Raw genomic sequence first — 13,349 nt, forward strand, 5'->3', positions numbered from 1 at the left:
AGAGAAACACCACAAAAAGACAGATGAAAGTGTTCAAATATGCATATGCAACCTTAGTTACGGCACCGCTTAAAAAAAAGAGCGGCATCGCAGGAATTTTGAAGCTTTAGCATCGCGATGCCACCGGTACGCCGTGCATCCCAGAGAGACTCTCACCTCCAGACACTCCTGCAGGTCTCGCACGTAAGCTTTCTCCGTCTGTAGAAGCTCGGCCATAATATACCTGCGAATAAACACACCATCAACACTGCTGAAACTCACCCAATTAAAGCCATCTGAATGCAAACAGCGTCTGAGACTGACGAGAGCAATTCTTCAGAAAACCATTTCGATTCAACAGGATTTTCTGTGAAGAAGCTATCGACGTTGTAATTTGTTCTGAAAGGCCCTTAGAAACTCTCTGAGCGATCCTTTAGTTGCTCTGAGAGGCGTCGGCACTTACTCCTTCTTTCTGGCAGATTTCTTCTTCTCCTCATTGACCTCGTGGTCGGGGTCGCTGAGATTGACCTCCGGGTCAGTGTGGGTCAGACTGGCGGGGATAATGTCCAGCTCGAGGTCTTTGTGATCCTGTTGAAGAGAATGGAGAATAGTGGCGCACTGGGAACGGGTTTAACATCACGCCCACGCTGACATCAATGATGAAATCTCACCTCGGAACACAGCCCCAGCGCTCGGTCCAGACTGCAGCGGTACTGACCCATGCGCATGGAAAAGTCTCTGTAGCGTCTGTCCACCGTGGACACCCATCTCTTGAGCTCCGTCACGTGGACGTGGCCTTTCTCCACCAGACTCCCAGCCAGCTGGATCAAGAGCTTCACCTTCTCCTGCGTTTGCTGGAAGACAAGACGAAACACCCGAGTAACAGCCGCGTCTCCGTAGAGCGAAGCGCTGCTCATTTCTCACTTAAATCGAACACTTCTTCACCTGAGATGAAAGCTCAAACAGACCTTCACTGAAGTCTGTAAAACTATCTGTCTGTCTATCCATCCAACCAGGATATTACCTTTGCAGAGACACGGAAATCTTCATACTCTTTCAGTAGTTCCTGAGTTTTTTCATTGCTCTCTCCGGACGTCGTGTGTGTGGATAGAAAGTATTCGCCTGTGTCCTGCATCCAGTCTATGGCCTGCGTAAGACAGTTTTCATAAGAACGTCATCATTTCATATCCGTTCATTCAAGAGTATTTCAGTTTTTTAACTAGACATTTGTCTAATCTCAAACAAAACTCAAACTGAGCTGCAAAGACCAATTCAGCCCGACCACATGTTTTCATCCTCTTATGAAAAATGACAAAAAAACCTCTCCCACCTGTTTGGCGTGTCTTTCAAACAGAATGTACTGCTGGCATTGGTCTAAACGTCTCTTTTTCATCGTCCAGAAATGCAGCACACGATTTTCTCTCTGCAGCAGCTCACTCAGAATGGCTGAACGTCAAAAAAAAATCAGAGTTACAAACAATCGCATCTAAACAGACCGTATGTCCGGTTTGAATACACCCTGAACTGACCTTTGACCTGGGACTCCGTGGCACGATTGTGTGTGGCGACCCCAGGCATGCTGACGTTGTTTCGGTGGATGTATTTGAGAAAGACCTCTGCATTACGACGCGCCAAAGTACACGCCTGCAACCAAAGAATAACAACCTGAAAACTCTAAACAATCAAACCGTGGATTTTGAACCGCATCATTTTCGATTGTTGATATTGGAAAGAACATTAAAAACATTAAATATGTCAATGTGAAGGGCAAAGGTTTTTGTGGTCATCATATGGAGCGCTTCCACATCTGGTCAACATTTTGCTGTACGTGCAGTTGTGTTGGAAAGGTGGATTTGTCAGGACTGGTGAGCATCTGTGGTGTGTGTGTGTACCTTAAGGAAGGCTTCTTTCTGCTCCAGGTGTTTGCTTATGAGCGGGGTCACGTGGTCCGTCTCTGCCGTTCTGCCCAGTTTATCATGACCTCCACACCAGTCCTCCTCTCTCCTGTATTCCAGCTCCAGACTTTCTAATACATTACACACCTGCCACAGAGAAAACACACACACACACACAGAGAGAGAGAGGGAATGAACCTCAACGTTAACAGGACAATACAATCCCAGCAAATTAAATCATTTCCAAGCACACGGTGACTTTATTACTGAATATTTTGTATTTATTATAGTGAGATTAAGTGTCTGAACATTTAGTAGATGCAACATTTTTGTGCTCGTTGTTGTGACATCATTACCACGAAACTTTTCAATGACCCAATATGCAGCTCATGAACATGAATGAAGTGTGAGGGATCTTTTCTTTGAATTATAAAATTGCACAAAATGTATTAAAAAATACAAAACATTTACTCTAAAAGTAACTCATAAATTGTTTAGAATGTCCATTGACAAGTAACACAAGGAATAGTTCACCATCAAAATGAAAAGTCTGACATAGTTACTCACTGTTATTACATTTTTTCTGCAAAACACAAAAGAAGATATGTCGGCAACAGAAAGGTGTCCCAATTGATTTTTATTGGGACCAACGTTTTTCTGTTACAAACATTTTTCACAATATATCATTTAGCGTTCTGCAGAAGAAAAACTCATACTGACAAGTGGGCGTGTAAATAATGACAGAATTTTCGTTTTGGAGGTGAACTATTCCTTTATCACGGTCAAGCAATAAGCACAGTGCATATTCACTTAAATGTAGAGAGAAATGTAGAGATAATTTTAGCTTCAAAGCAATGTCTGTATCATCTAGGAATTTGAAGACGCGACTTTTGGATTCGTACAGCTGGCAAACTGAGTTCTCCCATTCATTTTACGAGTCAACACACTGTTGTTGTCTATGTAGTTGATATCACTTGTGTAACCCCACCTGCTCGGATGTTTTATAGAAGGCCACAGAGGCGTTAACCAGCTTTAATCTGTCCTCCATCTTCAGCATGAGAGTCTGCCAATGAAGAGCCACGGTCTCAGCACAGGCCCGCACGGCGTCCGGATCATAGTGACCTGCCTGTAACATCAGCTCGGCCCTCTGCTGAAGCTGCAGGGCGCTCTGATGCGTGCGCTGAAGAGAGTCGGCGTGGAGGAGAGACTGGAAAGTGGGCAGGAGAGAGAGGGTTTTCAGCATCTCTTCATTCTTGAGGTGTACTTAAATGAAGTTTGTTAAGCAGCGGTACACGAGGACCACAGGAGAGGAGGAGAAGGTAGAGGAAGGGCTCCTTCGGAGAGCAATTAAGACACGATCAACTAGACGTCCTGCCGCTCAAGGCCGAAACCATCAACGATAAAGCACCGCCGGATGGATGCTTTCATTAAAACAAGCGAATTTAACTCAAGGCCTGAGGCGTAAGGAAGACAAATCACAGGTGACATCTCTTATAAGATTTCTCCTGGACATCAGTGAGAGAGAGCAAATGGAAACTTTTGATGAAGTCTCATCTGCGTCTCACCAATGTCTCCATTTCGACCGAAATGAGCTCAGATTTGTCAAGTCGGCACTTAGAAATTAATATTATTTGACATGGGTGTACCTGAAAAGTTTGAAAGATAATGCCGTGGATGAATAAAACATACAAAAGAAACTTTGGCCGATGATTTAAAGCGTCTGTCGTTAGTTGAGAATTATAAGCACCAATTTACTGAATTAAAACTCAGTATTCATCTCAGAGGAACACGCTTTATATCGCTCGTAAATTCTGTGAGTAATTGGCTTGAAAAAATCATGTCAGCTTTTGCCATTTTTCACAAGAGCACGACACGGGACGATATCATTTATAGACCAATTCATCGCACACAACCCAATCTCCTTCCGCCCAATATTTGCATCATTCGTTTGAAACAAACAGAGAAAAGCTTTCCAAACTGTACCGCAGGTACTGCAGGCCTTCAAATGTAATATTAATGTGAATATTACAGGAAACGCATCATCGCAGTGTGTGTGTACCTCGATGGCCAGCTGAAACTGTTCGTGCTCTCTCTGAAGTTGTTCCGCCTCAGACAGAGATCCAGCGTTGGTCGTGCTTGCCGTGAGCATCGACTCGCCGTTACGAATCCAACCCAACACCTGCACACATCACAGCAGACGTAAGCATGTGCACATACACAAGCAGCTATACAAAAAATTCATCACAACTTTTATGTGAATAATGCGAGGAGGTTTAGGCATCACTTAAAATCAATAATGCAGTTGTCTGCACTTTTAGAATACATGGTTATCGCTCTCTTGACATTTGCTCAGAACAGCCGCGGTAACACATTTCATTCTGAATCTTCCCCCTTAGCAGATATTAAAAAAGTCGTTTGTTGCATTAAAGTTGTACAAATTATTATATTTTCTCATTCAGAACGAAATGTGATTAAAATCTGCCCAATAAACCTTTTTATTTTACATAAAGCGAGTTGTATTATGGGCATGTAAAAGTAACAGTTCACCCAAAAATGTAAGTTCTGTTGTTATTTCCTCTCCTTCGAGTTGTTCCAAACTTGATTTATTTGTTCTGAAGAACACAGAAAAATATATTTGGAAGAATGCTTATAACCAAACAGATCTTGCCCCCATTGACTCCCATAGTAGGAAAAATTTAAATCACATGACCATAATTTATCCACATGATCACTTCAAAAGCACGTCGAGTGCCTAAACTTTATTTAAATGGATCATTTGACCATTATTTAATGCATAAAGGAAGCCATGATCAACAGCAAATGTAAAAAAACATTTCTTTAAAACTAAATTACGTTAAAAGTGTGTAATTTTAAGGAGAATCTTTTGACAGAAATGAAATATAACTGTGTTCAGAGGTGTATAAGGACCTTGCATAATGAACCGGTATGTTTTTATTATCTTTGAATGAGTTATTTCTATCTACATACACCACGGGTCCGCTTGCATGGAATTCACCATGTTGTTTCTACGGTGGCCGTCCGTGGACAAACTGCTCTACAGAACGCATTGCGTAAATACAGTATCTGCTTCAATAAAGAAGCGAAAACGAGACGACATCTTAGTTCTGTGTCAGCCACCGTAGTGCTTCGAAAAGGAGCGGTGGGGTGAGCTGTTGCAACCTCACCACTTGATGGTGCTAAATTTCAAACATTGGACCTTTAACCATCCAGAGGAAATAATAGTGAAAGCTGATTTTGGTGAAGCTATAATAAATCTTGCTTACAAAGAATAGTGTCCTTGTGTTGAAAAGACAAAGATTTCATTTAAATACAATGCAGTGCTTTAGTGGGCAGTTTATAGAACAGTTTTTTTTCCGCCGCAAATGTGGCACCGTTTAATCTTTTTCTGACGGGGCAGAAAGGAAGGATGTGCAATGTGCACCCACACATTGCGAGAGCGAGTCTGGATGGGAGTCTGTGTGTGTGTGTGTGCGTGTGTGTGTGCTTAAAGGATAAAAGCAATTAGCTTGGCACTCGTACACAGGCCTATTAGCATCAGAATCTTGGACTGCAGCAAAGCCAAAGCTGAATTTCCTGAGTGTAAAAGTCAGGGGAACAGATAGGGCTCAGAACATCAGGATGAGAGTAAGGAGTCTCTAAACACAGTCACGGATTGAGATAAAGCTCAGGCAAACGCACCTGTTTGACCTCGGCCTGCAGGTGTCGTAGCTGCAAACACTGCTCCAGACGCTTGTGCGTGTGTTCTGCGCTCGATTCCAACTCGTGTTGTTTTTCATTCAGGAACTCCAGAAGCTCCTGAACTCTGGAAGCCAGATCCACGTCCTTCTCTCCCATGAGCTCCATACCTGAACAACAAACACGGTCACACACAACGATACTCAGAAAAAAACCTCACGAATGAAAGAGACCTCAACAATGTCTCACACTGAGCTCACAGTCAAAAGTGAATATGAACTCAAACATTTATCATCAAATTGACTCAAATCCAGATTATTTTACCTCTACAATTTACTCCCACTATGAGATTTTTGTCTGTCCAGCAGGGGGCGCTGTGACTCAAACTGCTATGCAGCCATTCAAACTGCTCAAGCCATTTGCAGCTCTGTTATTATGGGATGTGAGAAAACGTGTCAGACAGGTGGGCATGTGATGGAATGTCCCAGCTGCCCAGCCGAGCGGTGATATACACCATCGATTATCCGTGCGTTTGCGTGTGTATGACTGCAGGGGTGCGTGATAGACAACCACCGTGTGTACGTGCATGATAGAAAGACATTTTCTACTGACGCAACAGAACATTTTAACCTCCATCCGCTAACCCTTACATCACCCCACTTATTCTCAGCTACCTGCCCGCAGGCCGTCTCCATAGGAACCCTACAGCGGTCCACGGGAGTCGGTTCCCATGGGAATGTGATGTGTGAGTGCCTCTGCAACATTTCGAGCATCCAGACCGTGAGCGAAGAAGAGTGTTCACGGCAACCCCGGAGTGACGAGCGAAGGCCCTGTCGCCATGGAAACCCTGGTACGGGATGTAAGGGGGAGTTTCCATAGCAACCTTACCCCTTCATACAGCGTTAATATTACGAGAGATCCCAGGGCTGTATGGAGAAAAAGCACTCTCCATCTCCATCCAGCCCTTCCAAACCATTTCACCCTTTCACACACACACATATAGTGTCCGAATGAACCACATCAGAGGGCAATACAAATGTTTCTTACGGCTAAAAAAATGCACTTTGCATTATCTTCCTTAAGAACAAAATACACAAATATACATTTTATTTTCACAGTTCACATCGAGTCCAGGGTGCCAATGAATGGGGGGGTTAACATCACAGTAAATAACAAGTTCGTTTTTATTCTGCTCAATTTTGTTTCTATCACTCGTGTTGCTGGATTTCACCAACTTTCTCTGACAATAAATGACGTCAAACGCCGTCAATGTAAACATCCCTTACACAGTTTGAGTTGAATCTCTCCCTCGCGTCAGCGTGAATCATGCTGTGTATTATATTAGAGCTGTCAATTTAGATGCGATTATAAAAAACTAACAAGTTCAAATCAATCTATCGTGAAATGTAATCTATTGACAGCACCAATTATACAAAAAATAAAGATTTACTGTATTACTTATGCTATTTCATTTACTCAACGGTATGAATTCAACTTTTAAAATGGTTAGAATTCCTATGAGATCAGTTTGGGCCCCTACACACCAAAATGCCTTCATGATCCTTATTTTTTCCCACTCATCCATCTGTTTCTATCACTTTCTTTTTCGGCTCTTCCATCTAAGACAGCCCATAATAAGTGCAGCGGGTTTCTGCTGTTGTGTCCGTGGTAACTGTCAATAAAATGCATCAGAGCACGGAGGAGTGAAGATGGCTGATTCACACTCTTTTATCTCATCATCCCTCCCGCGTCCTTTCCATCTCTCGTCGGCTCTCCTCCCGCTGTATGAGCTGTCGGAGCGTCTCTATTTTCTCATCTTAAGACATTTTGACATGACTCAGATCAGCTCTGTCCAATGCACTCAACTCTACGGAGATTGCAAACCATTTGCCATTTGACCTGTCCGCTCCAAAACCTGGAGATCCACTTTTAGGCTCATTCCCTAAAAAAAAGACTGTTTCCAAAGATAGTCTGTTACATTTTTGGCCACATTTTGAGGCAGCGTCACACGTTTCCTTGCGGGAGAACGCAATCCCACAATGCATTGCGGCAAGCTTCTTTGAAACTAAAGATTCAAGATGACAACTGAGCGGACATGTTGATAATAAAAGACCAATTCAACACTGAGGAATATTGATAAAAAAGGTTAAGTACTTTATACTGCAGTGAGAAAACAAGACATGCAGTGTTATCACGGTGCCATCTTTCTTCAAGTTCACCATACAGTTTTGCGAAAGCTCATTTTTTGATTTTCTTACCTGAAGCCTGGACCTCCATGATGTACTGATGGAGGTCTTGTCCCTGCTGTATGACCTCATAGGTCATGTTGTTCATGGCGAGCTTGCGCTCGGTGTGTCTGTGGAGTCTCTGTTCAGCCAGCGTGAGTTCTTCCGTGTTGAAGTCAGACGCCTGTCTCATCAGATCCTGTTTCCATGCGTCGAGCTCTCCCATCACCTGCGACACAAACTGCACTCATTACCACGCATGCACAAATGTAAAGCACAGGATCCGCAAAGCATTATACTATAGTTGCGACTAAGTTCCAAGTTGTTGTTGCTTTTTTATGGTTTTCCCACACACACACCTCCAGTGCGTATTGCTCGAAGATGCGGAGCTGCAGGAAGATGTCCAGTTTGATCCTGCGTTCGTGAAAAAGCTCTTCCATGTGTGCCTGAGCTTCATCCAACTGCTGCAGGACACCCTCGATGTGAGCCACAGAGCTGGCGTGAGGAAGTTTATTACAGGCCAATGCTGAGTCCCTGTTTGAATACACAAACACATGGAAACAGATCAATCACAACACAAGATATCATGTTCACCCCCAACCGGTATCAGATATCATATCAACATACAGCAGCATCACGTATGAGGACTGCCACAAAATGCATTCAAATTGATCTCTGAATTGAATTCTTGACCTTCTAGTGCGTATTAAGATGTGATGCTCATGCGGTAGACACAAGCTCCAATCTGGCCGATCCTGCCCCAACACCATCTTTTTACATTTAATGTAATGAAATAAATTAAAGGTATTTCACTAAAATAAAAATGTAAAAAATCAATCGCAGGCAATATTAACATAATATATTGTAAAGTAAGTGCTGGGTTAAGGTGAATTACCGCCAGGAAGGAGCGCAGAAGGTGCTGATGACTCACCGCAGGTGCTGAATAAGCTCCTCCCCTTCTTTGATGACATTGAGCGTGGCGTCCAGCGTGCTGCTCTGCTGCTGCTGAAACAGTCTGATGAGCTCCTGAACCGCATCCACAGAGTCAGAGACCACCGGCTCCACCAGAGTCTTCTGCAGGTCCTCCATCCACGTCCACAGCTGCAGAGAGACGGAACAGATCCTGATAGCAACAGACGTCTAACAGAAAGCATTGTTTAATGTGATCGTGTGTACATTACCTCTTTGGTGTGGGTGTGAAAAGACACGGAGATATCCAGCAACAGTTTCCTCTGCTCCACCCGCCTCACAAACTCCTGAACTCTGACCTCCAGGTGATGGGCGGCAGCGTAGATCTCTTCTGGATCACACTCACCTGTCTGAGCCAGCTGCTCGGCTGCCTCCAAAAGCTTATCCGCATTAGTGTAAGTGTTCTAGAGAGAGATAATATAAAACAATGGGAGAGAGATTATAAAAAGAGCTTTTTTGAAAAGCTGGCCAACCACAATGCTTTTAGTGAGCATCCCACGCTGGATCCAAAACAGCGATGTTTTCCTTTGCAACATGCACGCCAACACAACATAATGTGAGTTTGTTCTGACCTGTGCCACCTCCTGGAAGTCGTCGTGTCGTTTCTGTAGCGCTCGTGCTCTGTGCACCGACTTCCCAACTCCCGTGTGTTTACTGAGGAACGCCTCTCCGTGGTTTTCAATCCAGTCCAATACCTGTGGGCACACACACACACACGTTACCACCGGACTATTCAAAATATCGAGAATTTATTTGGTTATAAAAGAGCATAACCAAAATATAAGCTTTAAAGTTATAGTCTGTTGTAACCAAAAACATGTCGTCAGGGATGTAACGATAATCTCAGCTCGCGATGCTGATATCCCAATGCGATTCATTCAAGATTTATTCTCACAAAATGAGCCGAGAAAAATTTGAAATGAACAACTCTCTTTGTAAAATGAGAATATATTTTATGTCAAATAACAAAACTAAACAGCCCAGATCAATACAAAAATGTACAATACAAAAGTCTCTTTAAAGTTAACCAACTAAGACTTTGTGCTGTCCTTAGATATTTTTTACATTTTAGAAATATCAGTATATCCCCAGTTTCCAAGTTTGCAGTAAACACAGCTGCTGTTCATAACATGAATTGCGATTCAAATAACATCTCAACCGGCTTGAATCTAAACATATAATAATCGATTTTCTTCCGGCTCACTGTGAATCATGACATCCCTACATGTCGTAACTTGAAACAGTCCACGTGGAGCTAATAAAATAACTCAATAAATAGAATTTAAGTTTCAGTCCTTTGGCATTATTCAAGCTCTTGAGCAGTGTAAACTAAACTCTCACGTTTGACTGATCCTCTACAAACAAAATCATTTACTGCATTTACAACAGCTGTTGTGGAAAAACAACACTGGAATGAACCATTGACATGAAAATAAATGACTGATCAATGATCCCAACGCTGCAAGGACATACCAGACCCAGAGGAAAATGAGTCTGTTCTTTGATAGCACAGAAAAATGTAATGTCCTTTGAATCAAATGTGACGGCTTTGGAACGGCTACATGCTAGCGTAGACAAAAATGAACTGAACTGCTGATGACTCATACTGCACTCACTTAAACTGCCCAATCAAATCATCTGAGAATCAAATTATGCAAACTGAAGATTATTGACTATTAAAGAAAAAGATGAATCTGTCCAAACTTAATGTTTGAAAATAAACTGCACTTTTTAAGCGACTTTAAGCATTAACTTTGTAATAAAAACAGAAAGTGTCTTAAGGGAACATATATCCACGCAAAGAATCTGAGAAGCAGAAGACTTTAAAAAGCATGTAATCTCGCTGCTGCCTTCAAGAAATAATTGAGACACAATAGAAATGTCATTTGTGATTTCTCTATCCTTTGGGAACTATTGCAACACGTCCTAATCGCAGCTCCAAGCTTAAACGTTTAATGACAATGGTCTCTGAGGTATTTTGTGAAGACTGAAGAGTGACTTTGTCAGAAGTCTGATCTTTTTAGTTCACTAGTCAAGCTCAAAGCCCTGAGCAGGCCTGATTTTCCTAGAACGGATCCAGTCACATCAAAGAAAACACACAGCCCCCACTGAGAACCGGTGAAGGTACAATAAAAAGCCTCTGAAAGCATCGGCCACAGGAAGTGAAGTGTATTGTTGAAGGTATTGACTGGAAGCCAAGCAAAATACTGTTGTCCCTTGAGGACGCTGAGGCAATCTCAGTCAGCTATATGAGTCCAAATCCGTGTCACTTCCTCGAATACTCTCCGCTCTTCATATTTGTTTTGTCGTCTGTGAAACATCTTTACGTGTGAATATCTACAAACAACTGCTGAAAGGTCAAGAGTCTAGGTCACGGTTTTCAGAAGCCCCTACTCATTACTGTTTGGTCAATGGGGTATACTTTCTGTATGTGTGCATGCATTTTGCGGTGCATTCATGCGTGTGTGCATGTCTATGGCGAATGCATGTGTTTGTCTATGGACATGCAAGCATCTATGTTTGTTTAATGCATGAAAGTGTCGGTACATGTGTATGCATGTGCTTCTTCGTGTGTTTGCACACATGCATGTTTGAGTGAAATATGCATGTGTTTGTGAATGAAGTATGCGTGTGTCTGAGTGAAGTGTGCATGTGTGTTTGCATGCATCCGTGTCTAACTGTAGTATGCGTGTGTGTGTGTGTGTGTGTGTGTGTGTGTGTGCACGGCCGAGTGATGTATGCATGTGCTTGCATGCATGCACATCAAAGTGATGTGTGCATGCATTTGTGTGCATGTATGTCCATGTTATTATGCATGTGTGGGGTATGCTTGAATGTATTCATGTGTGGGTAATTGGTCTATTCAAGTGTGCAAACTTTTGTATGCATGTATTTGTGAGCATGTATGTCTGTGTTATTGTGAGTGTGTGCACGTCTGAGTGTTGTATGCAGGCATGCATATCTGCATTTATGTATGTGTGTGGAATTTGTGGTGATGCACATGCATGCATGCATACATGTCCAAGTTACCTGTTGTACATCTTGCTGAAACACACACAGCTGAAGTCTCTGGTGCAGTCGGAGCTTGCGGTGTTGCAGGAGACCTTCTAGTCTGCGATACTGATGAACAATCTCATGGATCCCCTCCAAAATCCCCCTCACTGCTTGACTATAGTCCGAGCCAGCTGTCAGAGACCCAGAGTCAGCAGGAGGCTGAGGCCTCTGCAACACATCCAGCAGGGTCTTCCCTTTCTGACTGACCTGAGATCAGAAAGACCACAGAGCTTTAGTAATTTAGAAAATAATTAGGCTACATTCTTTTATACAATTCATACTTCATGATACAAGCAGCTCCTGAACCCCTCACCTCTGTGTATGCAGTGGTGACCAGCTCATACAGGTTCTGATGGTTATGAATGGCCATCTCAAGCTCTTGCGTCGTCGTCGGAAACCCTGTTTCACCGCACGACTTCACCCAGCCCTCTATGCTAGACAGAAACTAAGAGCGGCACAGGGAGAAAAACTCTCTTAATCTTGAAACAGCCTAAAAAGTCAATGAAATCAAGGTTATTGAAACGATGTCAAAACAAATATTTATACCCCATTTCACCTAATGAAAAAGCCCCAGGATTCCAAATACTAATTAAGATTTTTAATTAAGATATAACTAGAAAAGTTTATGCGCTGTAGACAATGCTTTCCACCTCATCTAAGATTTAAACTATCCCGTCACCTGCTCGGACGTCTGGTGAAGCACAGACGACATGGCCAGGAGGGCGCTGCGCTCCTCCAGCGCTGAGGCGAAGCTCTTCCATTCCTGATCTAACTGACCGGAGATCTGCTGTATCTGAGGCGCGGCGTAATGACCGGCCTCGCACAGACGCGTGGCCACGGAGACGATGCGTGAGATATTCACGTACGCGTTCTGAAACAAAAAATAAGTTGAGTCCTGCATGGCTACATCAGGTCAAGTCTTGTCTTTGGAGAGCTGGATGTCCTACCATGGCGTTCATGGCGAAGTGGTCGTGTTGCGTCTGTAGATCTGCGGCGTGCTGGTAGCTGATGCCGATGTCTGTGTGCGTCTGCAAGAACAGCTCTTTATTGTGTCCTATCCACTCGAACATCTGCAGCGAGAGAGACAGAGAACACATATGACCGTGGTCCATAAGTGACCATGTTGAATCAATAGTAAATATTTACAAAAGAACAGATGAAATTTTGAATGGTGGTCGTAAGGCTTCGGGTGATTAAGTTCCCCGTTAGTGTTGCAGTGATCTACAAGTAAATCGTAATATACACACATTCACTTTCCGTTTGGCTGCTTTACAAGCAATAGCCTTTAGTATACTGGCTCTAGTGGAGCACAGATGGGCTCTCTCAGCACGACCGGAGAGCGTGAGACTCTCTCTCCGTTTGGTCTTAAACGGAACACGAGGGCTCATGCAGACACCGAGCACCATAGTTATTCAATTATTCATAATTTACACTTTCTAAAATGTACATACTGACAGCTGCACCTTGATGACTTTAGTTTTTCTGATTGTGGTTATGACATGAGCATTTTGCTCATTTGGCTTGGTTCTTC

At 43.1% G+C, this 13,349-nt stretch overlaps 1 protein-coding gene across 3 annotated transcripts in view; it reads right to left on the bottom strand.

Annotated features, from left to right (window-relative positions):
* kalrnb (kalirin RhoGEF kinase b) overlaps window positions 1–13,349 on the bottom strand; it is a gene marked incomplete at its 5' end in the record, with an annotated part of 59,367 nt that overhangs the window by 26,607 nt on the left and 19,411 nt on the right. For all 3 annotated transcript variants that reach the window (XM_079459840.1, XM_079459839.1, XM_079459841.1), the window contains 19 exons: window positions 157–223; window positions 443–567; window positions 651–833; window positions 1,004–1,126; window positions 1,310–1,425; window positions 1,509–1,623; window positions 1,872–2,021; window positions 2,863–3,081; window positions 3,934–4,053; window positions 5,574–5,740; window positions 7,829–8,024; window positions 8,155–8,329; window positions 8,727–8,896; window positions 8,977–9,168; window positions 9,337–9,459; window positions 11,795–12,025; window positions 12,132–12,263; window positions 12,498–12,689; window positions 12,766–12,888. In XM_079459840.1, the coding sequence (XP_079315966.1) occupies window positions 157–223; window positions 443–567; window positions 651–833; window positions 1,004–1,126; window positions 1,310–1,425; window positions 1,509–1,623; window positions 1,872–2,021; window positions 2,863–3,081; window positions 3,934–4,053; window positions 5,574–5,740; window positions 7,829–8,024; window positions 8,155–8,329; window positions 8,727–8,896; window positions 8,977–9,168; window positions 9,337–9,459; window positions 11,795–12,025; window positions 12,132–12,263; window positions 12,498–12,689; window positions 12,766–12,888 (2,919 nt within the window). The remainder of the gene's footprint in view (window positions 1–156; window positions 224–442; window positions 568–650; window positions 834–1,003; window positions 1,127–1,309; window positions 1,426–1,508; window positions 1,624–1,871; window positions 2,022–2,862; window positions 3,082–3,933; window positions 4,054–5,573; window positions 5,741–7,828; window positions 8,025–8,154; window positions 8,330–8,726; window positions 8,897–8,976; window positions 9,169–9,336; window positions 9,460–11,794; window positions 12,026–12,131; window positions 12,264–12,497; window positions 12,690–12,765; window positions 12,889–13,349) is intronic.

Source organism: Barbatula barbatula, assembly GCF_947034865.1.
Source record: "Barbatula barbatula genome assembly, chromosome: 7".
Lineage (NCBI taxonomy): Eukaryota > Metazoa > Chordata > Actinopteri > Cypriniformes > Nemacheilidae > Barbatula > Barbatula barbatula.